Here is a 26,605-nt window from a genome sequence, read left to right as displayed (position 1 = left end):
GATTCCTGAGCTTCACTCTCTCTCTTGTCACATCTTTATTTTTTGCCTCTGAATGTGCCAGAAATGAGAGGCTGACAGCGCTGCACTGCGCTCCTCTGCACTGGTGGCAGCTTATACAGTGATCTGGTGCTGGGAGATGATGATGATGATGATGATGATGATGATGATGATGTCAGTTCTGTTAGCAGATGCAAATGAGCGGATATCAGCAGGTTTACCAAGAATAGGTACAAGTGTCAACATTTTTACCAAAGGCTTCAACACCTGTTCTGTTTCTGTTCGCTGCGGCTGATTTGTTAAAGTTTTACAGTGCAGGGGAATAATGAGAGCTTCCTGGAGTTTCAGGATGATGGGAGATTGTCCTAGTGCTCATAAAAAACAAAAACATCCTGTCAGTTGTCAACAATGCTGTAATGTAGTTTAGATAAAGGTTTCTCCTGCTGTACGGAACTATGGAAGCATTGTAGGTGAAGTGTCCTTTTGAAGAGGGTGAAGTGAAGAGGGTCTGTGGTCTAATGTGGATCAGTCGTGATGTCTTGGTGTAGACGAGTTCGGTGTAAACTGGTCATGGATGCACAGACAGCAGGTCTGGGAGCAGTTCAGAGGTGACGTCTCGGTCTCGGCGCAGAGCACAAAGTGTGTAAAAGCTTGTGGGCTTTCTGCCACAGCGGGGGTCACACTGAACAGTGAAGTTGTAGAATTGTGAGAGAGTGTGTGTGCTCGTCTTTACAGTGGCTGGCTGCATACAAAGCTGTCTGTCAGTGGGGAGTCCCTGACCTTTCTTTCCGTCAATCTCCTTTCTTTCCTCATTCGCTCTTCGCTCCCATCTTCACACCCCCTACTGCTGCCACCACTCGTTGTCTTTCTTTCTTTCTTTCTTTCTTTCTTTCTTTCTTTTTTTTCTTTTTTTCTGGGTGCTGCATCTTGATGTCCTGCGACTTGCATGCAGACTTAAACCGCACATGCACACATTCCCATCATGCTGTTTGATGTCTGCAGTGGAGAACAGGACGGATTTGAAAAGAGCCCGTCTGTCATCACCGCTGTATAGTGTATACTATCTACCTCTGTCACACACACACACACACAGACAGACATGATAATCTTAAGGAGTGGTTTGGCATTTCACCCTTCACCTCTGCCCCCCCACCCCCCTCCCCTTCTCTCTTTCGGAGCTTTGTCTTCGCAGGTGAATGGGTTCGTGTAGGACGAAAGGTGACCCGGGCGCTCACTCTTTCTCTCTGCCTGCCGGGCGGCTTGAGTGTTATCATGTCTTACATCACGTCCATAGAGGATACTAGTTTCTGATTGGCTAGCAGGTGTCCATTAAAATCCGGTCAACTGTTTGAAATTCAGTGTTCACCTTATATTAAACTGTGAGTATCTGCAGTTTGTGAACAAACTCTAAAAAAAATACAGAGCAACTAGCAATTAATTTCATTGTTGACCAGTTTTTCGATTTATTGAACCCTAAATAATTAAATTTATAATGATTATTAAATGGAGAAAAGCAGCAAGTCCTCACAACCGAGAAGCTGCATCGAGGTATGTTTGCATTTTCTATAATTAATTGATTATAAAAAGTTGCCAATTAATGTCTTGTCAATCAAAACCTTTCTTTTTTGACCTTTGTAAGCAGCCATGTCCTAAGAATTATAATGCACTCTGTATTGTTCCGATATAGAAAATAATGGACTGCACTTTGACTGTTATTTCCTCATATTGGAACGTCTAGTCGTGCATTATTGGTTTTTCTTCCCATCGTACATGCATTAAGCTTCAGAATTTGTTGCATTGTGTTCTAAAGGTCTGTGCGTGTGTGTGCGTGGATGTAAACATGTGAGCATATGTGCTAGTGTGCACACATTGAACATCTCTATAAGGGCAGCAGAGCAGACAAAGGTTTTTTCCCCATCTCTCCTCCTGACCTCCTATATCCTCTGGACATTGTTCTCTGAATCCTATTGAACCAGGAGTCCACAGAGAAACACCACAATGCAGAATAATGGTGTGTCTGTGTGTGTCTGTGTTTGTGTGTGTGTGTGTGTGTGTACTCCTCAGTCTCTCCTTCAGCGCAGTGTGAGGCCAAGCCAATCACACACAGAACAATGCTGGGTTTAGGGAAGCCTTGTGATCTCTTTAAAATAAAACCCTCTCACTGCATTGTCTCCTTTTGGAAGAATCACAAGAAATGTGAACATTAAAACACTCAGCTGGTTGACTGACTGATAAACACGCTGACGTTCGACAGTTTTATGCACATGCCATGTCTCTGGCTGATGCGTTACCATGGAGTCTCACAGCCGTGTTTGTGAAACTTCAGACTTTTCATCGTTTACCTCGTGCGTTGGATTCTTTTCACTGATTGAGTGCAGGGCTGGACGCTAATTCAGAATAATTTCTTATCAACTTTTGACTGAATCATATTGTGTTAATATACTGTTATGTAACTATTATACAGATTAATGACTCTGACCAAACTGGTAAATCAAAAATTGACAAAATGAGCGATTTAAGTTGTTTTTGTTTTTTTTTACACATATGAAGAGTTCGGTGTCTTGTGGAACACAGTTCATTGCTTTCAATGTTAGTTTGATTACTTTTAGCGCTGCAACAATTAATTGAGTTGTTGATGACAGAAAATTAGTCAGCATCAATTTTGATATTTGATTAATCATTTTTTCAAGAAAAGATTCCAAACATTTGCTTGGTTCATCTTCTTCATTGTGAGGATTTATGTAATTTGAATATCTTTGGGTTTTGGTTTGAAGACATTTTTGACTGTCTCCTCATTTAGACAAAAGCTTTAATTACAAAAATAATTGACAAATTCACTGTTAATTAAAATAACTGTTAGTTGCAACCCCATGCATTTGCCATTTTGTGACATACAGTATAATGCAATAGATTTTTTTTTTTTTTTTTTTTCAATATTGTGATAATGATTTCCACCGTATCACCCAAACCTAATCAGGTAATGAATTCTCATTTTCTTTTATTATTCCCCAGGCTAATGAAACAGAGTGTAAATTATGACCTATAGATCAGGACTCAACATTATTATATTAATGTAATATCTGTTTTTTGCTTTCTGAACATGAATACTGGTGATGTTACTTTTACTTTTTACAAATTATTTAGTTTTTCAAGCCCAAATTTTAAAAAGATTAAAAATTTTAAAAAGCAAAACATGAACAAAACAACCCTGTGACGTCTCGAGTAGACAATGTGCTGTTAACTAGGAAAAAAACAGCAGACCAGCAGTCTGACTGTTATAACGTTGGGATGAGTTGATTATTAGATCAACAGAAAATTAATCAGCAACTACTTTGATAAACTGTTAACAGTTTGAGCCATTTTTAAAGCAAAAAATGCAAAAGATTTCCTAGTTTCAGCTTCTTCGTCTTATGTAATAGAAAACTGAATATCTTTGTGTTTTTGACTGTTGGTCGGACAAAACAAGACATATAAATATGTCACCTTCGATTCTGGGAAACTGTGATGGACATTTCTCGCTATTCTCTCAAAGTTTACTGACAAAACACTTAAAAAAATCAAGAAAATAATCGCATGATGGTCTATTGCTTAAAGATGCTGTTGAGGTGGTTTGATGCAAATTGTTGTGCCGTCAGTTATGAATTGATTCTGTATAAACTCATGTTTGTATTCAGGCTGCATAAAGGTGTTTCTCTCTATTCTGTAACTTAAAAAGTGGATAAAGTGAGATTGTTCAGGTTAATTCTTCACTAAGTCCCTGATAAGAGTGTCATATCACACTCAGTTTCTGTGCCTAACAATGTCCTCTTTTGCATTATGTAACAGCCTGTTCTCCTCATGACTTTATTCTATTATGACCTGCAGACATGTAGTCTTAAATGATTCTGTACATCAGTATCACAAAGGCAAAAACCACTAAGTGCTGAGGTTCTTTTTTCTAAGAACACCTGAGAGGAGAACGTCTTGGTCAGCCTGTAAGTGTCAAAATGCACCTCGTCTTCATTTTTTTTTTTAAATCTTTGAGGCAAACAAGGCGATAAAGAGTGTTAATTATAAGCGGGGATATTAAATGTGTCAGGAGAAGCTGCTAGAATTCATCTCTTTGTAAAGGAAACACAATGGCGGAACTGTTCTTTGAATCACTCTTCACTGGACTTTTTAGACACTTTCCACCTGTTGCCTTGGTAGAAGAAGAAAAAAAAAGATGACTGTAGGAAGTTCACGGAAACGCACATGCACACACACAAGCATACACACACACACACACACAGTGCTCACGCTGGGCGGGTGATAAAGTATAAGTCTTATACTGGTGATGGGCCACTCTCAAACACTGAGAACAAAGTAGACACCTAGAGACAACAGCAGTTGCTGCACACATCACTGTAAGCATCCACACACACTTTCAAGGTAAGATTCTTGTTTTACTGGCAGAAAACTCTTCTTTGTATCATTTAACAAACCTCAATAATATGTACGAGATTTGTTTGCCTCTGCTGGCAAGGTTAAATATCTTGTAGGCTTTTCATTTGTTTGTTTCTGAGGCAGATGAGCTGTTGATGTATCTGATGAATTGTGTGTGTGTGTGTGTGTGTGAAAGCAGTAGTGTAGTATTCTGATGTTTAGGTTTCTATTGTGCTGGTGCATATAAAGCTACAGATTAAAGAGTTTCTTTTAAATGACCAGATGGAAGATCTCACTCCGTCCTACACATGCTGACACTACATTACACTACACTTGCTAATATTAATGCTATCATAAGCTCCTAATACTGCACTAATATTGCGGGGAGTAAAACTGATGCGTTCAGCTGTGGTTATTTATCAACAGCTGTAAACCAGTTTTTGAAGAAGAAAGAATGGAAGCATCCTTGAACGCTGCCCTGCATCTCTCACGCAACTTTGGAACACTTTTAAACAAACAAAAAAAAAAAAAAGAGAAAAAAAAAAAAGAAAAGAAAAGCAGCACTTCAGTTTTCTGGACTTTTTCTATGTGTGCGCATGTTGAATGCACTTGTTTATTCAGCACAAGATGAGGAGGTGTGCGATGTCAAAATGCAAGCTCCTACAGGACTAAGGTGTGTTTCATTAAATACAGAGTTGAGAGGGAAGTTTTTGTTGGGAAGTATGTGGTGCATGTTTTTTTTTTTTAAGATTTTGAAGAAGCGTAACTACAGATTTCTTTTGTCTTGCTGTTGCCATAATGCTCGTCACATAATGGCTCTGTATTGTTTGACACAGTAGACATGAATGAGCATGTTTACCGTATGTTACTGTCAAATCTGACTCTTAATTCAAGGACCTATTTAAAGCAAAAAGAACGAGCAGTGAAGTTAAATAATGATATTGTTGAGGACTTTGTGTGACTGTGTTGGTGATAAATGTAGAGCTTTAATGGAAAAAAAAGTGAGATTGTATTAGATAGAGACATAATGAGCTGATTGTGACATAAATAAGTAGAATGAATACGTGCATTGATCAGACTAACAGACAGTTTTACATTTTACTCTACCACAATAACGAAAAAGGCCAGAAGGCCTCTGTTTGACTTTTAATATCTTTCAGCAACTTGTATTACTTTTTCAGCATTAACCAATAGATTTGCATCGCCATCAGACAAGTGCGCACAAACAGATGTTTTTTTGTTCACCATGAGCGAAGATGAAGGCATCGTCAGCTTGTTGCCGTCCTTTTCCCAGTAGATTTGTTTATTTCTGCGGTGATCGAGAGAATTCACAAACACTCTATTGATGCATCAGCTCTGTACACGCAAGTAAAAACATACTAGTTTCCTGGTTGATTTACATGACTTTCCCCTGGCCTCAAACAACGCTGCTCTGTTGTCATATGACACCTTAAGTTGATGTTTTTTGAAACACAAGACTTCCACTGTATACCTGTTTGTTATGTGTGTTCGTACATGCGTGTCTGTGTGTGTGTGTGTGTGTGTGCTGTCATTTGCAAACGACCAGAGACCGTTTGTTTGCTCCACAGCAGTCCAGTGGCATGATTTGCATTTCCTTTCGAAATCAGTGAAATCTAAAGCGACAGTAGGCCATTATGTTCCCGCTTTGTATAAGTTGGTTGCTTGTTTGACTTTAACATTTGTGGTGTATGTGCAACATATGAAACAGGTCTCCTTCTTTCAACTCTGATATGACTGTGTTTCTATACATCTTTTAGTGGCAAAAACAGGAAAAAGAATAGGTGTTTATCTATATCTCTTACAGTGATACATCGTGTTCTTCGATGTGTCACACTTTCCCTGACAACCATGTCGCAGACAGACCTGAGAGGATATAACAGCAGCTTTTCTGCATTTTATCTTCCACTCACTGCATTTGAACATGATAACTTGTACAAAGTCACGCTGACTTTCATGTCCTGCGCAGGGAGACGAGTCATCTCTGTCCCTGTCATGTATCCCCAGCTATTCTCAACAGCTCCATTTAAATAATGAGGGATCAAACCTGAAAGTCACCAGGGAAATAAACAGAAAATACTTGATGTATATTGTATATCTCACAGAATCCAACAACAACAAAAAGCAGAGATGGTAGATATTGTGGCAGAGGTGAAGCAGTAGATGAGGGCTGTATGAGGATCTGGATGGCTGCTACATACACTATGTCAGTTACAAACTCCGAACTTTTGTTATTATACTTCCTCTATTTGCTGCTTTCCATGTTCTCACTCAGCAACTCACTGCCGTTCCTCTGCGGGCAGATAAGGATTTCTTTCCATGTTTTAATTTTTATTAAGGTATCTTGGTCTTATCATTAGCTTAAGTGGAACACAATTGAAGGAGAAACCACCCAGATAAATTTCACTATGTGGCATTTAACCACTTTATCAGCCTGTCAGCTCTGAAAACAAAGACCCCTGCAGACTGTGTAAACATAAAGGATGATGAACTTTCTCCTTGAATAATAAAGCAAAATTTAGTTTCCCCTCCAGGCTTCTTTACTTAAGATTGAAAAGTGTCAAAATGTAGCAAACAACAAGAAAAGGTACCAAAATGGAAAAAAAAAAAAAGTTTTTACATATTCTTTATTGTGAACATATTTTGTCATTTTTAAATATTTTTATTGTACAACCCTCATGTTTAATCAGTCGCAAAGATGACATCATTAACTCCAGTGACTCCTGTTGTTAAAGGACAATTTCCTCCAAATGACATAACATAACATCACTGTCAGTTAGACTGCCAGCACTTTTCCTTGAGATGTACAGCTGAGCAGAGCAAATATCATACTGATTAATATACATTTACAATTCAGAGAACATTCAGCTGTGCCACTTCAGAGTCAGTCCACCCACAACAGCTCTCTAAATGCTAGATTTGTCTTCCAATTTACACTCATTTTGGGAAGTGTGTTTTAATTTCAATATCAATTTAAACCTGCAATAGAAATTTTTGGTCACTTTAGCGGGAAACCAGTTGAACACAACGCTGATATATCGTCACCTTTTCAGCTAATATGTTGTAACTTGTTAGCAACCAGTTGCTTATTTACACATCCAACAGTTATGGAACATTATCATTCATTTGGAATCGTGTTTCTGTCCACCTGATGAATGTAAGTCCAATATTCACTCTTTTTTAGCTATTTATGGTCCCTATCAACTCCTGAGGGGAATATCTGACTCTTTAGCTGCTAAATGCTCCACTATGTTCACCAGCTGGTCTACAGCTAATTGACACTTGGTGCTGAGCAGGTAGAGTGAGTTTTTTTTAGAGATTTTTGCTGAAAACAGCTGCCTGCTGCAGCTGAAAACGACACTATAAGAGCACTGAGAGAGAACCAACATAGTAAAGTTGCAGCCGGACAGCTAAACAATGAGCTGAAACTCTCTATAACGCTCCGTAAAGCCGAGGGGAGCTGCATCTCACATTACACGTTGTTATTTTATACATCGCTATTATAAAAACAGTGATCATAGCGGCTTTAGGGATAATTCTATATTTTTCTTATTGCAAACAAATAAGACCATCAATGCTTCAGTCCGTCTCTAAACATTTTCTCTACTCTGTCTGCAGCACTCAGTCCTAAACCCAGTGGTGCCTTCTGGAGACGCAGATCATATAAAAGATATAGGTTTTATATCTTTGTGATAACTTTATCACAAAGATATATAGTTTCATTTTTAGAAAGCATTTCCGAAAACAACTAGTCACTGTGGTTTCCAGCAAACGTTACCCAAACAAAAAGTTGCATTTGTTAGAAACTATTTTCAGTCAGGGATTAATCCACATCAACATGTCATCCAGTGCAACAGAGTGGCTCACCAATGTGTTCTTGATGCCCTGTGGCACAGAAGAATATCAAATATCACAATACTTGTTCGTAGAATCAATTCATTGTCTTTTTTTTTTTGTTTTTTTTTGTTTGGTCTTTTCATGGAATGTAGAATATCACCAGCTAACCTTTGAAAGCTGGTGGGCAAACAAGAAAATGGTTAATCCTGTCTGTCTTATCAGCTTGGTCTTCACCAGTGCTTTAACCTTTAGCCGTTCCTGCTCAGACCTGCAAATGCAGTTTTCATAATGGGCTTTTCTTATTTCTGCTGATTGTTCATTTTGTAGAATGAAGGAAAGAGTTACAAAGATTCTAAAATAGAGTAGGAACATTTTTTTTACTCGCCCATTGAGTTAGCTACCGGTCTCTGACGGTGCGGTTTCCAACACAGATCCCAGGCTCAGGTGACAGGAGAGATACAAACATCTTCATGTATGTTAAGAATATATTTTCACTCATTCCCTTTATAATTTCTGCTGTCTCCTTATGGCCCACAGCCCAGATTTTATCTTTTCTTCTGCTTTTTGAACTCTCAATGGATTCTCTGCAAGCAACCAATGTAAGAGTTAACAAAGCAAATCTCTTTCTTCTTCTTCCTTTTTTTTTTGTTTTACACCAGTGTTCCTCTGGTGTTTTCCTATTTTCAGACACTATCCAGATGTATCTGCTATGTAGTCAAGTCTGTGTGTAAAGCAGACAGCATGTCATTACAGCGGTCAGCCAGCAACTTCAGACATGATCTCCAGCTTATTGGAGCTGGTTAAGACCTATGGCACTAAGTTGTTTGTGGCATAAGCTGCTATACTTGTGAGACGCACATGCACACTAACACACACACACACACAGCAAAGACCTCCTGCAGTTTCTCAATGCTGAGACGAACAGGCCCTCAGCAGAATCACCTGTTGTGCTCCTTACTGCTCAAAGGCGTTTCCATAGTAACACCTCAGAGCCTTGGCCCCTTGGTCTATAAGACCCTCAGCAAACATAGACCCCCACCACCACCACCATTACAAACTCCATAAAACACACACGCACGCACACATACATACTTGGTGCACACGTGGGTGCTCTCAAGAAGCAGCAGTGAATGGAGTGAGGATATAAAGTGTGCCGGGCTAAAGGAGGGAGCACATTGTGAGAGTCAGGCCTCCTTTGTCTGCGCTAGCCTGAAGGAGCAGGGGGTGGAAAGGGTGTGGGGGTGTGGGGGCTTTGTGAAGGAAGAGGGGAAAAAAAAAAAAGTCGCCCTCATACACATCCTTTCTTCCCTTTCTCTTGTTCTATCTCTTTATTGGGAGTGTGTTTTGTCTTCTCCCCCCCCTCCTCTTCCTCCTCCCCCTCTCTGATAAATGCCACAGTAGCCTTTCGCTAGCCGCCACAATAGACGACCTGTTTCAGAGAAGGCGAGGGGGAGAGAGAGAGGGAGAGAGAGAGAGAGAGAAAGAGGGATGGGGGGGGGGGCATGAAAAGAAAAATGGCTGCTTTTTAACCTGTGCTTCTGAAAAGCAGAAGAATAAAGGAGCCGTGACTAAAGCCAGAGTCCTGTTCTACTCTCTTTTCTCTCTCCTCTGTGTCTTTGTGAAGGGCGCAGTTGTGTCATCAGCCTATTTATACATCTTATTTAGAGAGCCTTTGAGAGAGAGAGAGAGGGAGAGAGAGAGAGCGAGAGAGAGAGAGGTGTATAAAGTGTATTAAAGCTGCATTGAAACACAGCAGACATGTTATATCTGTTTAACATGTAATTCAACTCACTTTCAATGGATCCGAGTCATAGAGAGCCAAGGCAGCGGAACTGTGCATTGAAATAATAACTTTAATTTCTAAAGTATTGAACTGAATGTAGTGCAAAATGATTGTGCTTTAGCTCACTTTTTTAACCGTATTCAGGCGATGTATGTATTCAGATCCTAGTAAAAGTACAGATGTATTATTAACAAAGTTTATAGAAAGTAGCAAAAGTCAGAGTACTCACTACATAAAATAATTCCTGTCAGTGTTATATAATATTGTTAGACCATTATTAGTAATTAATTAACATGTAAGCATTTGAATGGTGTATTTAGTCAGTGAGGAGCCAGTTTTAATTCATGTTTAATCTGCAGCAATGCATTATAATATACATGCTGATCATATGATTTGTATGTAAAGAAGAGTAAAAAGTACATTTCCCTGTGAAATATAACGGAGTACAAATATAAAGCGGCATACCATGTTAATATGCAATGAACGTACAGTACTTAGTTACTTTCCACTGCTGCAGGACAGCAATTGTTGTAAGTTTGCGCAGAGTTTTCCTTAATGTGTTCTTTTCAATAATCCAAAACACACACTGACAGTCGATGTGCATACAATGCCATCTATACTACATTAGGTATCTGCATACGCAGACATGCTCGGTGTACAATCTAAGCATGTCATACATTTATGCTGCACGCAGACAATCTGCACGGACCCTCCGACGCGGGCAGATGAGGAAATCTTTGTTTCATCATAGATCCTTGCAGCTACATAGATGCAGAAGTATAAACCGGGCTTCAGAGTAAGGAGACACTGAAATAAAGTAAACTGCATGTGTGGTTTTAGATTTTTTGTGTGGCACTCTGAAATGCTGCCACTGGCACATGTATGCATGATAATGGTCTGTCCACCGCCATGCCTTGAGCTATGTACAGTACATGGGTCACACAGTTCAGTAAAACTTACATCACTGTAAGTTTGTGTTACATCACTTCTCTGTTCTGTCAACTGGGATGTGTTTCTTTTTCTTTTTCTTTTTTGTTTGTTTTTTGTTACCATGAGCAGCGTAACTGTTTCAGGATTACATGACATCAAGGTAAGTCAGTTTAACAATATTTAAACAGGTTTCTAAAATGATTCATGTCGCTTACAGTTATTATTGTATCAGATTTGGTGACAGTAATCAATACACAGTAAATGTGTATTGTTTTGACCTATTATTAGGCCCTGCAGTGGGTATCAGGCCGGGCTCTGTGACAGGTGACACCATTCTCTAGCCTTGACCTAACTTAACTTTAAGCTGCCTTTCAATCCTACACCCAAGCAACCAGCAGAAGCTTGACGTAGCCTTATATCTACATTGTATCTGCTCAGGCAAAATTCTATTTTTGTTCAACTCTTCCTACATTGCACAACTTACAACACATACTTTGCTTACAGTAGGTCTATAATAAAGTCAGTTTAGATAATGTCATAGTACTGGTAATACTGGAGCATTTGTTGTTACATCTAGGGGAATGACAGCTATAGCAGCTACTAACAGGACACAACATAAACTGAGTGCCCTGGTTGCTAACCTCAGAGAAGAGATGCAGGCCCATTTGAATCCCAATGAACTTGACTCATATCCCCTAACTTGCTTTACTCATCTTCTGCAGTGTTGACTCATACCCTTTGATTAAATCCCCTTGTGTCAGCAATCATTCACTGACAGCTCACAGCTCAGTGGTAGTTTTAGTTAATTTAGGTCACAGATGCCAGCAGAAACTAAACCAAAATACCTCAGGGATTAGGGTTATTTGTGTCCTTCACACTCATAATAAAAGAGTTCCTCGCTAATCTACAGTACATCAACTGCTTTATGTTTGTATCTTGCCTACTCTCTTTGGCTTCTGCCGTGACAGGCTTATATTAGTAAGACCCGCCTTTTTGACTGTTGGGCAACCAACCAATAGATCATGTGACGGTTACAATTTGTTTAACCGCTGAATAGCTTAAATCTTAGCGTGTGTCACATCTGTTGTGTGTTATTACAGTCCTATAGTGTTTAATATGTGTTTATCTGGTGTCAGGATTAAGCCACACATGCATCTCCAGCATGAACAACAAATTAAAGTTCAAATGCAGTTTTGCTGTAGGTTTACCTGATATAATAGTCGTGTTTGTTGTTGAAGTGCACCAAAAAAGTTTGAATCTGTACCCGTACTGAGGAAAATTTATCCTGGATAACACTGAGCAGTTCTACTGAAAATGTCAAACAATTTGAGCTCAAAAGTTCAGCATTAAATCAGCGCAGCAGCTGCCATCTACTGCTGTCTTGAGAGGCTGTGAACATCAAACTGTGCACTCACTTCAAGTCTTAAACCTGTTGAATAGATTGCTGACAGTAGTCCTCAGACACTTTCAGATATCTCTGGAAAATTCCTGTTTTTTGTTTTTTTTTCCCCTTTGCAGTCATGTTTCTATGCTTGTGATAAAAAAAAAATCTCACAAATACTTGTGCTGCTGTGTATCAAACAAGCATCTCAAAAATAAAGATGATGGCCCTCAGAACAACAGCACTGTACCATTTCCAATTAGTATTTGTACAAATTTGTCCATCCTTCTGCTTTGAAGATGAGAAAACAAAACCATTTTGTATTTTTAAGTGAGTGGCAAAATCCCATGCTGCTGTATGAATACATACAGTGGCTTCATATGCTGTACGTACACAGTTTAAACAGCAATTTGTGTCAGAACCTTAAAAATAGCTCTTGGTTTGGAGTATTGGAACCTGTAGGCACCTTAATACTATGAGGTGCATGGTTACATGCTCTTTTGTGTGGGCTGAAGTTGTGTCTACTAAATGCTCAGTTAAGGTTAAAAAAGAAACCAAAGCCGAACTTCCATGAAGCTTCTGCATTTAGCACTTCTGTAGAAACGCAACCACAATGCACAGAGAGATGAATAAAACAGAAACCACAGCTTTGTCAGTCAATAGAACACAGAGGTGCAGTCATATTCTCACAGCTAAGCAAGGTGGGATGACTGACTTCCTGAATTAAATCCCCCACAACACCCACATTCCTTAGTCATGATTAGGATGCAATTCAAAGCAATTTCTTTGATTGATCGTAAGCAATTTTAATGATCAGTAATTATTTCATTAAAATCTACAAACAAAACAATTGAATTTATTGTTGGAGATGTTGTTGTGGAGCACTTTGTTGTAAAATGTCTGTTTGTAATTGTAATGTCTTTTCTGTTGTGGTTGTATTTGTCTGACAGTTGCCACACACACACAAAGAGAATTTCCCAAAGGATAATAAACTAAACTAACTAATTGGCGTTGTGCTATTTAACAAATGTCTAAACTTAAATGATCAGACACTAAACATGCAGAGCACTTTAAACAAGGCCTGACTCATTCCTGTATCAGTAAAAATTCTCTTATTTGAATAAAAAAGGCGGCCCTGTTCTTCTAACAACAGACCAAAGTCTTATTGGTTTTACTTAAGAAAATAATTATCTGTTTGTGGCCGGGGGTGAGTCATGTGCGGTCTGTTCACTGAAAGCCTATGTTCAAACTTTGGCAGATCAGTTTTGCACAAGATAATATCACAAGGAAGAATGGTGAAAGTAACAGCAGCTACAGCGAAGAGCAGCAGATGACTTCACTTTAAGTGAACTTGTGTCGTACCTGAATTATGATCAATCCAGTTATCCAACCTCTCGGGAGATTTGGGATCAAGACCAACTGCCACTGTCATAGGTATGTATCCGATGCACAAATACTGTAATGTCAACTTTCTATGTCGTTGGTTAATACAGTGATAAAACGATCACTGATTTGTCATTAGCATCCCTAGCTGTAATGTAGGTAAAATGGAAAATGTAAGCAACTTAATATTGAATAAATGTGTAAATGAAGTGGCGATGTCACCTCCGAGTTACCAGCTGTTCCACTAACGCTAGCTTCTGTAACTCGATGCAGTCTCTCTAAGGGTTAAATCCTTAGTTATAGTTTTCATCTGACAATAAATAAGCAAAACGTGTTTCTGAGGTTAGCAGCCCATATTCTATATGTCATGTTATACTGTACATTGTAGTGGCTTTATGCACAGATTTTATTTTGTTATTAGCTAAAGTTGTTCATTGTAGCTAGCTTGAAATGGTAATTGTTAGCCTACTCTTACGACTTTTATTTTTAAATTTTTACAGAAAGTGCCAACATACAGCATTTACAAGAATAACTGACTTTGTTAGGCATCATTTTCACAATATAACTATAAAAGCTTGAGTTTCGTGCCTAATTTACCTCCCAGCAGTCCTGCTGTGTGACAAGACCTCTGAAGTTTATGCTGATGAGCTGGTACAGTCATTTATTTCATCCTGAAATAAGTGAGAGGCAGAGAGATAAAAAAAAAAAAAAAGCTAGTCTTTTTTCAAAATTGAATTTAGGGTGATATTTATGTTTTTATGAGTGTATATATTAATCCATATATTATTTATTTATTTAAATGTCGGTTTTATTCATATAATTATGACTCTCATGGTCTACAATACTTGTGTATCTGATACATAAAACACTTTTTGTTTGCTTGTGTTGGTACCGGTCATGCGTGTGTATGCTGATGGGTGGATGTGCTCTTACTCATACCAAATACACAACTCGGTTTAGAAATTACCGCTGATGTACGCCTGTTTTTTTTTTGGTTTTTTTATATAACAAGCTCAGATTTACAGCAGTTGTCATTTTTACAACTCAAATGATCTTTTCGTCGTAAACAGAAACTCATGCGGCAAAAATGTTCCGTGTCCGCATCAATCAATTTGCCGCCGACTCTTCTGATGTAATATTTATTGAGATGATGTGGTGGAGCTGAGTGTGTGTTTTTGTGTGTGTGAAGTGGGCGGGCCTCTATGGGACTGCCCCAGAGCTCCAAGAGGAAAAGGGGAGTAAAATGTAGTCTTTGTGATGTCTCTATCACTCAATCGCTGTTCTGGAGTTCCCAACACTGCTCTTTGTGTGATGAACTGACCAGCAACCACAGAACAACAGCACCTTATCAGGGCTTGTAGCTCACTGTGTTCGCTTCTCAACACACGCACACACACACGCACACACAAGCACACACACACACTCAGTGCAATATAAAAAAACAAAAAATTAGGAAACTGAGTGTGTATTCTTGATGAGCGTATTCTTTGGACTATGCACTATGGTTCAGTACCCTTGACATCAAAAGGCCAAGAGAACAGAGGAAGAGAGGGGAAGGAAAGGAGAAGAGAGCAAGGCTTTTGTGTCTCCAGCCCTGAGAGCTCATTCTCTAATGAGGCCTAGTCAGCAACGCAAGGAAGCTTTGTTGCAGAACTGTGTGTGTCTGTTGCTGTGTGTGTGTGTGTGTGTTTAGACATCTTACCGACCTCTACAATGAGAAAATAAAAAAAATTCAAGACCCAAAACCTACACATGCAATTCTTTCATTCATCAGTGTGATGCTAAGAGTGTTCAGTGAAAGTTTTCTGGCCTTGTAATTTCACTGAAAAGATGTTTTGAATTTTTCTTAGTTAGTCAGGTAGCGGTAAAAAAAAAAAAAAAGTAAGGAACATCAAACAAAAGCAGTATTAAAAGGTGTGTAAACCAAGTTAAACACTTGATAAGACACATTGTTGGTATGAGCAGAACAGGACAGAGGAAACTGTATAGACTAGAAGCAGTCCAACTAGCATGTGATCAGCAAAGCACTCCAGGCTGTTCAGCTGAGGGAGGGGTCACTTACACTCTTTTTAAAATCAAATTCACAAAATTTTCTGATTGAGTGTTCCCGATCAGATTAGATCAGCAATTTAAGGCCAATTCATGCTTTCCGTGTCTGTGTGGCCGCGTTGGTCTGCGGGAATGAAAATGTCATCATCCAGCCATGTTCACGAAGGTCCACATGGCCCCTCTGCAGACGTTCACGCACAGCCCAAAATTTGTGACCGTGCAGACTGTACACATGGCAAGCACATCAACTGTGCATATACTAGAAAAGCAAACGGACCCCTGTCTTGTCTACTGTATGTATGTACTACATTCCTATTCTCATAAAGCTGACATTTTTCTGTTTTCGACTTTTTCATTGAAAAAATATGTTGTTCCACAACATACAGGAACTCCTGCTGCATTCAGACTGTGTAAAACAATACAAGGGGCCGTGTTGTTGTGGGCGTGTTGTTTAAAATGCCGATACAATGAAATGCGATCCAGCAAGTCCGGTTGGAATAACAGATTATTGGGCTTAAAGGCTGATCAGAAAAACACTGCACAGCGGTTTGTAATATTCACAGAATGGAGTTTACAACTCTGGAAAGTTATCACGCTGCAACTCTGTTTACTAGTGCACACATGTGGAACGCGTCTGTGTCTGTGGACCCCCGAAAGTATGTGTGGAACCACGTGCGCGGAAAGCATGAATTGGCCTTTTACACTGCTGTGCTCATTACACCACCCAGCTCTGTGGCTTGAGGTTTGAAGTGTCTGCAAACCATGAAAGCAATTCTACTCTCTGACTGCATGCAACTCAATAATAGTCGATGCAAACCAGAGGACCTAATATACTCTGAAACGGATGCAGACAACAGATGCAGCTCTGTTTATACTATATTGGGTGTATTGGGTGTCAGCATGGGTGGATGTGACAGGATCAGTCGTTTATATAAGTGACCCAAAACAACATATATTTACATTCAAGTGACAGCGCCCTCTAGCAGCTGTAGTAATTATAACAGGAGCAGAGGAAACATGGTGACGTTATTATAGAGCGACAGAGTTCCCGTACTGAGCAGGTCTGGTTGGATGGACGGGTCAATAAAACATCGTACTTTAACACGGGAGATTGCTGTTCGTTTTTCGTTTCCAATTGCAAGCCAATATTGTTTTTAAAAAAAAAACATGACCACAATCATCTCCTAACCTTAACCACGTGGTTATTATTGTAACCATGACGACGAAGGTCGACTAACCTTAACAGAGTACTAATTTTAACTCAATCCATGATCTTTTCCTAAACCTAACCAAGTCGTTTTTGTGCCTAAAACTAACCAAACATTAACTATAGAGTTGTCACATCATAAAACCTCAAAATTCAAATTTCTCAGTTGTGACTTGTAATGCATTTGGGAGGTACAGACACATTATGTTGCTGATTACTGCTGATAGGGGCCCCGGATCAGAAAATGTTTGTATGTTTTGTCCTGAAAAGCATGGATCAACAACGTGTTTTGTCGTTTACTGTGGAGGACTTGATGGTTCACATTTGCAGTTATTATGTGCGGCTTCTCAAATGCAGAAAGTGTAATTTGAGCTTAACACACCTCAAACACATCCTTACTCATTTGCATCCAAGCAGCCAGTGCAACTGCGTCCAACTCAAATAAAAACAAGTTGGAAAGAGATTGCATTGAAACACATGTGCATGGTAGGAAAGAGAAAGGTATATTTTTCTTTATTTGACCACAAAGAGTCACAAAATACTGAGCTATTTACGTTAAATTACCGTTTATGGCAGCCTCCTTCAACTTGCAGCAGTTTTTGGTCTTAAATAGCAATAATCAGGATTTGATGAGAAACAGAAAAAGCATTAATAAAGACTTTTTAGTTAACTACTGGTTTCATCATGGCTGTAGTGACTACAACTTCTATGACTGAAGCTTTACAAGTGCTTCATTTCTCAATTAACAGCTATATTAAACAGTGATAACAATGGAGTCTGATTCTGTCTCACTTGGTTGTTTACATGTTGCCTTTCTCCCCGGTCCTTTACACCACAACTTTGCTTCCCCCACTTTCAGTCACATGTCCAGGAAATCATATCGAGGATAAAGCAGACTTTGTTAGAAAGTGTCTGAAGCAGATGAATGCTCTTATCACACTGCTGTCACACCTGTTGGTGGGTTGATGTTCGATCGGTATCATGCATCCAGGCTGCAGCAAGGGTTACCTGCAACAGCATGCTAATTATGCAAATGAAGCCCCTGTACGGTGGGATTTGAAGAGGCTCTTTGTACTTCCCCTCTTGAGAGGAGAGATGGGGGTGGGAAAGGGGGGGATTGGCTGGGTCAGAGGTAACAGAAGAGTAGAAAAGACAGGCGTTACTAGTGAGGGAGAGCCAGTCACTATGACTGGTGTCAGCAGCTCTGTTCCAGTGAGGGAGCGCTGTTGGATCTTCTCACGTCAACTCGTCTCTACCAGGTCAGTACAGAAAACTAGAGCGGAGATGGTGGGATGACAGTGCTTGTATGTTCTTTTTTAGGCATGAATAAAACTGATTTGTAGTCGCTATAAATTTTCTCTCTTTTTCAGTTTTTTCCTCAACTGACATGTTTGCAGTTTTAGCCCTAGTTCTGTGACATTTAAATCAGCTCCAGATTTTTATGAGAAATGATGTTGCTTACTTTTCTCTGCTGAACTGAATCCAAGCAAAGCAACTTGGTTCAGTGATTTCCAGTCAAAGGTGGAGATGCAGGTTAAGAGATGAGCCACTGAGGGATTTAAAAAAAAAAACAAACCAAAAAAAACAAAAAATTCAAGATGAGATGTGGTTTCTTTCAGTGATGTTTCAGTTGCTGGAAAGCTCTCGCCAGGATCAGCCCGAGCCAGGCCCCTGTGGGCAGACAGGCACTAGCTGGCGCGGAACGCTGGATTGTTTTATCATCCCTAAGCAAATACTGCTAACTGTGAAACATTTCCCCAAGCATTTGTTTATACATCGGTCCGCACTTGTCTTACCACGACTGCACAGCAGGTTTGACTTACTGTAAGAGCTCTGTCACGAAAACCTTGTCAACAGCTGAACAATCTGTGAGAAATTTTATTGTAAATGTTTCTCATTCGGGGACAAAGTTTGATGGAACTGGCAGTATAAATATGTAAAGATCTGGCAGTGAGATATTTGACATCAGCCTTTTTTTCTTGTTTGTTTGGTAGACTGTTGTGCCTCAGCCAGCTGACTGAGATGTGTTGTGGTTTCTGTGGTTGATTTGTTCCTGCAGGGAACCTTCTGCCATTACAGCTGTCAGTCTCAGGGTTGACAGTGAGAATGTCTTTATTTGTTTATCACCAAGTAAACGTCTTTAGATGTCTAACACTTTATCCTGCTGCTCTCAACTGCCGAGACTGGCTCCTGGCACTCTGTCTGTTGTGCACTCCCTGCTATTCTGCCTCAGGCGGTCGTTGGAAAGCGACAAGGACGATATAAACCCAACAAGCTGCTCCTGTCGGGAGGGGGAAGAAAAGAAAACACTGAGAGAAAGAATGAGAAAACAAAGGAAGAAAAGAAAAGAAAAGAAAGGGAGAACAACAGAAGGGATTATCATTGCCAATCCCCTGGGGGGAGAAATGTTAGGTTTTACGTGTTACAACTTGTTGGGTAACTGAAGGTTTTGTGTGAAGTGTTTCTTGTGTCGTGGGAAGTGTAAGGTTTCAGTGTTGTTAGTGTTCAAAAGAGAGGAGCTGATTTTTATCTGAGGGCAGAGGCATGTTCCATCCGTCCACTGTCATCCTCCATCGACTCCCTCTCTGCTGCGACAGGAGCATTCAGCTCACAGGGGGGGAGAGGACAAGTGTAGTTCTGTGACTGTACAGCCACCACTGTGGTCAGACTGACAGTGAGCCACAACGGGCTTCTTTTAAAAGCTCAGTTCCCCCAAATCACCAAAAAAAAAACCATTCCTTTTGACTCTAATAATATCCAGCCATGCAGATAGTTTTGGTTTTATTTTCCAATTTAATACGCCTTTGTTGGGTATTTTCCGTAAGACTCCCCCTCACATAACGAATGCTACAGAGTTCTTGTACACCAGAATGTTAAGGATCAAAAACTATTGACTGTGTCAAAAACAAAGAATTATTTTTTCTTTGTTTTATAATAGTATAAGTGATTGCAAACTGTCCGTCACTTATACTCACTTTATTAATCTGGTAAAATTCATCTTCATTCATTATGTTGTGGTTATTGCTTTTTCAGTATAGTTCAGCAACTAATACAAAGTAGCCTCTTGAAGTCTTAAAGGGAAATTTTGCTGATTTTCAACCAGCATTGTATCATTACAATGTGGGTAGTATATGCAAATGAACAATGTTTAACTTCCCTCCATATTGCCTGCATCCAGAGCTCCCCGCTCATCTGCAGGCAAATGTCTGCCGGGTGACGCAATACGCAACGCAATGGAGAACAGCCTAGCACTACAAACTACGTTTCCTCTTTCTTGGTAGTGGTGCCTTCAAGAACAGTAAAATGTGGTAGGTAGCATTCAGTCAGATTATCAGAACAGCTGCCTGCGGCATCTGGTAACAAACCTGATAAACGATTGTGGGTCTGGAAAACCAAAACAATGAGCTAAAGATGCTGAAAGACACTACATACCTGCACAGATGGGTGATAATTATTTGTGGGTTCGTCTCTATGATCACATTACAAAATACATGTGATCGATCCATTGTTGATATAAAGAATACTGATTAGTGCAGCTTTAACTGCCGTTTAGCAACTGACTTGACTACGCGCCAAAATTAACCAGCAATTACCAGAAAAACAAGTGATATTACGGTATTTGTTTTTCCAGCATACTTCGCTTGTTTTTTTAAGAATTTCCTAGAAACAGTTGATGGTATTTACTACATGGGTTAATGATACTGATCACACCCTTTTAGTAAAACAAACGATGTTTGCTTCTGCAAACAAATTAACTTTCACTTGAAGCAAAAATATTCTCACTTGCTGGGCTGGTTTATACCCCATTTGATCCGAATTCACCACTACAGTTACTCATCAGCTCAGCTGTGTTTTTAATGTGAGAGAGTAGTTTCAAAAGTCTCTAAAAGTAGTTTTTGGTCACTTTGTTCTACTTTGTTGCTGCTCAACAGCTGCTCTGAGGTCTGCGTCATAGTGAGTTTTGTAGCAGCATGTGGTGAGCGCCTATAAAAGCTGAACAACACTGTAGGTGGTCAAAAACAGGCCTCAATCAGATAACCTCATAAGAAGGCTATGCTATTCAAATCATGCAATACAGACATGCTACATACACAAGGTTAAGTTCCACACGGGTGCAGTCAGCTGCGGATAGACTAAGTGTGTGTTTAACTAGATGAGACTGATGTGGAGGGAAGCGATAACCTTGGCTGGCTTGCATTGTTCGAGCTAAGACGCTAAAGGCATTGTTAAAAAAAAAAAAAAAAAACCTTTGTGCTTGTAAAACACACACGCACCTTGACGCATTCCTCGCTGTCAACGACTCTGTGGGTCGCTGAGATTCTGTGCATACCTCTGCAATGGGGTGACACACACACACACACAAATACACACACACAAACACACACACAGAGTCTGTGCAGAGGCGTGTGAAAGCCACCTGTGGCAGCTCTACAGTCTAGCCTCATTGGAACGTGGAGGGGGGACCCAGGAATAACTTCCAGCGTGGGACAAAACACGGTGTGTTGCAGCTGCCAGCCCGACCCCCCGCCGTCACACAATCAACCCCTCACCGATACCAACAACGGCTGCTGCCATGTTGGCTAAACAGTTTCCCACCTCTCTCTATCTTCATCCCTCCATCCTCATTCCTTCTGAACATTCAACAAAACGATACACCATACCTGAAAATCGCAATCAGACAAGATTAGGCTGATACAGATCCTTGTGGGTTTAAAGCTGCTGATTGCTGATATTTAATTCCAAGGGTTACCACAAGTAACAAGTGTTGGAAACAGCGTTTAGATCACAGGGAGTAAAACTAAAGGACAGTATCAATTTTAACTGCAGCCTAAACCAAAAAGCAATTTTATTTCATGTTTTCCCCATGAAATTTAAATGCTGAACCTGAGAACAAGAGCTTGGCTTAAACACACATAAATACACCTACAAATAACTGAGTGTGATATCGTGTCCAAAGTCAACAGTAGTCAAGCAGGTGGCATCAAATGAGCTTGAGTGCTGTTGTTCCTCCAGCTTGCAGCTGTATTTAATGCACTACAGGGCTTTTTAGTTACCATCAGCTGTGTGAAATGGATTTTTTTATGATTCAGAGTTTGAATACACAAACATAAAGGTGTAAATACACACAGACATCCACACACTGTGCGCAGGTTTAGAGCCTTGGCAGACAGGTGGCTTTTTGTTGAAATGCAGTAACAACATTATTATGCATTTGGCAAAACACTGGCAGTTTTTTTTTTTTTTTTTTCTCATGTTGCTGGGTTGTAGTAGAGCATCATGCCAAACTCTATGAAGCTGTTAAGTTACTGTGGCTTTCATTATCAGTTTTATCTGATGTAATGAATAACACTGGAAAACAGTTCATTGCATTAAACAATCATTTTGAGTATTTTATGGGTAATTTTGCGAACATTTTCCATTTTGTCCTATGTATATCTATACCAGATAAAATATTCATATTAATATTGTGATTTCAGTCATTTTGCCCAGCACTACTTGTCCGCACTACAGATTGTTGTAATGATTGAAGTAACAGTCGTATTAGTAGAAAACAAAGAGGCCATAATGTTAGCTACTACGATACTAATGTTTGGTTTTTTTCTCCTTCATTTTCCTTTTTCTTTATTGCAATGAATGTTTTAAAAAATCTCTTTCCCTCCTGTAAATATTCTAATCATACAGCTAAACCTAAAAAAATCATAATGATATTGTAATTTCTCCCTTATACTCAGTATAACCTTGGCCAGTTTTTCCCATCTGCTGGCATATGCCTTGTACCGTACAATGATGTCATATGACAGATTTGAATTGTGCAATTTTAAAGTTACCCATAAGTACAGTCTGCATGTCCAGTTCTGCCTTTATATTACAGTCCTTTTAGCCATATTTGAATTTTGGTCCAGTGCCAACGGGGCAGCAGTACCAAGATATGTGAGATAATGTTTATATGTCATCGTTACAAACACTGCATATTGAAGACTCTTCAAGAATATGTATATGTAGAAATTGTTTTGTGGTTTGAATTTTGTACAGCAATTTAAATTGAAATGCTAGAGTCTATGTGTGTTTCATATGTAATTTCATGTATTGAAATTCATGGCAGAGGTATGTGGAAAATTCCCATCTATCTTGAATTTTATATAGTCTTTCCAGCGCGGAACTTTTCAGTAGAAGTTAAAGGTACTCTGTGGAGTTTTTGACCACTAGTAGCACTATGGAGCTATGTTTGATTAGCAGGTCACTGTTTTCTTTGTATCTTGTGCTCTACCAGCAAGCGCACAAGGATGATGTACATGCACATGAGCACACGGGTGACGTGATACACATTTTTATCGACTCCTTCATGCTCTGAATGTGCAAAGAGATGTAGTTGAGTGCCAGCAAAAGGTAGGAAGAAGAATGGTATCTAGCAAACATGGATGTAAACAATGCAGATTTTTTTAAAAATGAAAAAGGTTTGTTAGGTGTCAAGGATACACACAATGAAGTCTGGTGAGAAACAATGAATGTAAACATAACTGTTTACTTACAAGAAAACTCTGCACCTCTAATTCTAGGAAGGTTGTCATTATAGAAGAACAATAGGTTGATTGTGTCAAGCAGTCACTCAAAAATACAGTCAGTACAAAACAGTGTATTAACTATTGCATTAAATGTGACTTGATGGTTGTTCAGTCCAAATATCTCAGCCAGTGCACTTCACTTTTGTTTTGAAGACTCTTTTGTCTTGCACTACTTGTTTTGGTTCATCACTTCCTGTGAGGAGATTTCCAGAAGTGACCATGAATATGTCAAATTCATTTCATCTCAGTTTGTAGAAGGTAACCCTCTGTGTTTTAGCTTCACTCCGTGATTTAGCCTCAAAACTGTATTCTGTGGTGCAGCTTTAAACACACACATACACAGAGAGACTCACATACACATGCATATACATCACAGAGGTTTGGAGCCTTGGACCCTGGCAGACAGGTGGCTTTGTTCAGAAACACAGTGTGCAGGCTGGGAGAGCTGGGTGAAGTAGAGGGGGGCTCTAATCATTATTATGCTTTCCGCAGAACGGTGGCGCTCCGCATTTTTTTGCCGTGTTCCCGAGTTGGTCGGCACATTCCGCTGGCATTGTTATCCGGCCTGTTTCCTGCGGCCGGCGGCTTTTGTCAGCCTCTCCCCCATTGTCCCGGCTTCCTTTGTTCCCCGTCTCCAACAATGGCTTTTTTTCTGCCTCTTTATATATATGTGCACTTTTTGCCCTTGTGTGTTCTGTTTGTTTTGTTCTGCTGTCTGCTGTGTTTTTCTTTCCTCCTGCTGCAGAGCTGGGAAATAACACACATACACACACACACACACAAATACACACACACACATACACACACACACACACACACATACAAAACACACATAAATACACAAGTCTGAGTTGATTTGTTCAAGTTCACTGTGGTTCAAACCTCTCTCACTCAACCTGTCCTCTCCCCCTTTCTGACTCACTGAGGTGTTGTCTGTCTCCCTCCCTTCTAACCTCCTATTATTCACTTTTTCACACACACACACACGTGCACACACACTCAGACAATAAGCCTCGCTGTGACTTTGGGTGGTGGTAACGCATCCACCACCTAACCCTTGACCTTGACTTCAGCAGTGAACCAAAACAGTGTCTCTCACTCACTCTGAAACAGACTCTGAAAGACACACGTTAGACATCAAGGACCCCCCATGTATTGAGATTTTTGGCCATGTTTTAATAAACTGATCTACATCACTTCAATTAGGGAAGACAGTGGCGACAGTGGTGGGATGATTTCAAAGGTCAGAAATCAATTACATGTTAGTGTGAAACATCAACAGGAAGTGTTAAGTTTTATTAACAGGTAGTTTAACAGAGATCGAAAGAAACACCAAAGAGAACCAATATGAATTAAATACTGAATGAAGAAGAGAATTGAGGATTAAAAAGAGAAACTCTGCAACAGAGTTGTCAGTATGACATTACAACAGAGTGGTGTGGAAATGTACAGTACATTGTCCTGAATTTATCATGTAAGCCACCCATCACAATGTTTTTTACCTGACTATAATTAAGGGCCAGCCTTTACTTGGCCATGTTTCTGGGTAGGGTATTTGAATATCAACTTTTATTTGAGTAGATCCCTTGTAATCCCTTAAGGACTTGTTGCATTGGCTAGCTTTTTTTTTTTTTTAACTATGCTAGCTGCATAGCTCTAGAGATGGCAATATTGGTCTGTTGGCCCATCCTCCACTTTGTTCCAGAATGAAATATCTCAACAGCTATTGGATATGTTATCATGAAATTGTCATTCATGTTCCTAAGAGGATGAATCCTACTGACTTTGTGAACCCCTGACTTTTCCCCCTGGCATCACCATGAGGTTGACAATTGTGCCATGAAACTTGGTACAGACATTCAAGGGTCCTTAGAGGATATATTCAAATTATTTTGGTGATCCTCCAATGTTTCATCTAGCAAAACAAATTTTTCAGTTATTCAAATTTTTCAGTTGTTCTATGAAACATGACATCCACGTGATGGATTGCCATGAACTTTGGTACAAGGATGACCTGTGATAACTTTTATACCCTCTTAACACACAGCATGAAATTTGCTACAGATATTCATGGTTCCTTGAATACAATTGTAATGACTTTGGTGATCCCCTGATCTTTCCTCAAGCTTTGTCTTGTCTCTGTCTTGTCATCTTTTCACCTACAGCAACATTTCATTAAGCCTTCTAAGTCTACCAGCTCTTTTCCAAAAGCTGTTTTAACTCATTCATCTTGCAGAGTTCCTCATTTCGAACAGGTTGAAAGGTGATATAGAAAGGATATGGAATTGAGCACATGCATGAATAACACTGCATTATCATCATGTCAGTGAGATAAATTGTTTTCCAAGTACTCCAGAAAGTTCCTTTATGTAAAATATAGAAAAGTTGTTGGTGTTATCTCTGTTCTTTGCAGTAATGACATAAATTACCAAATCAAAATTGATATGGCAAGTGCCCAAACCTCACCGCAACTAAATGATACCTACTGTTTTGTATGTTGTTCGTCTTTCAACAGAATGGTTGAGCCCAGCCCTCCAGCGCTGCACCTCCACTCCAGCGGGGATGTCAGCATGGTGGGTGTTGGTGTCAAAGTAGAACAAGAGGAGTCCAGTAGAGGAAGTGGAGTCATTACCAATGCTGAACCTCCTAAGACATCTCCCTCACGTGATTGGTCAGGAAATCAGCCGCTGGAGGCCCGCCAACTGACCCCACCGCTGTCCCGCTCCCCTTCGGTAAGGAGATTACAAAAGGCATGAGAGAGCAGGAAGTGTCACAGATTGATATGTCCAGGTAAAATTTGTACTTTTCCTTATCCTGGTGATGCTTTGTCAGTTGATGGTCTCTTTCTGTATCCCGACAGGAGGGCTCTCCGGGTAAAGAGCTGCCACACAGGAGAAGCCCGGTGGGATTGAAAGAGGTCAGGATGCATGACCGACCAGAAGGACAATCCAGCTTCAAAGAAGGTTTGTCTAAACTCTTAATATGGCTTTTCATTTACTTTCTGCTCTGCGGTGTCAGAACATGTGTTGATATAGATGCCAAGTAATGGTACT

General features: G+C 39.8%; 1 protein-coding gene across 4 annotated transcripts in view; it reads left to right on the top strand.

Annotated features, from left to right (window-relative positions):
- The window catches only part of LOC121894731 (transcription factor SOX-13-like), a 46,236-nt gene that overhangs the window by 797 nt on the left and 18,834 nt on the right, over positions 1–26,605 (top strand). For 3 of the 4 annotated variants that reach the window (XM_042407539.1, XM_042407541.1, XM_042407537.1), the window contains 2 exons: positions 26,068–26,284; positions 26,413–26,515. In XM_042407539.1, coding sequence (XP_042263473.1) covers positions 26,069–26,284; positions 26,413–26,515 — 319 coding nt within the window. In that variant the 5' untranslated portion in view covers position 26,068. Of the gene's footprint in view, positions 1–4,355; positions 4,408–26,067; positions 26,285–26,412; positions 26,516–26,605 lie in introns of those variants that run through there. The other variant, XM_042407540.1, reaches the window with a different exon arrangement.

This window comes from Thunnus maccoyii, chromosome 3 (assembly GCF_910596095.1).
Source record: "Thunnus maccoyii chromosome 3, fThuMac1.1, whole genome shotgun sequence".
NCBI classification, from domain to species: Eukaryota; Metazoa; Chordata; class Actinopteri; order Scombriformes; family Scombridae; genus Thunnus; species Thunnus maccoyii.
Note: the sequence above shows the minus strand (reverse complement) of the source record. Positions and strands in the feature narration are given on the sequence as shown.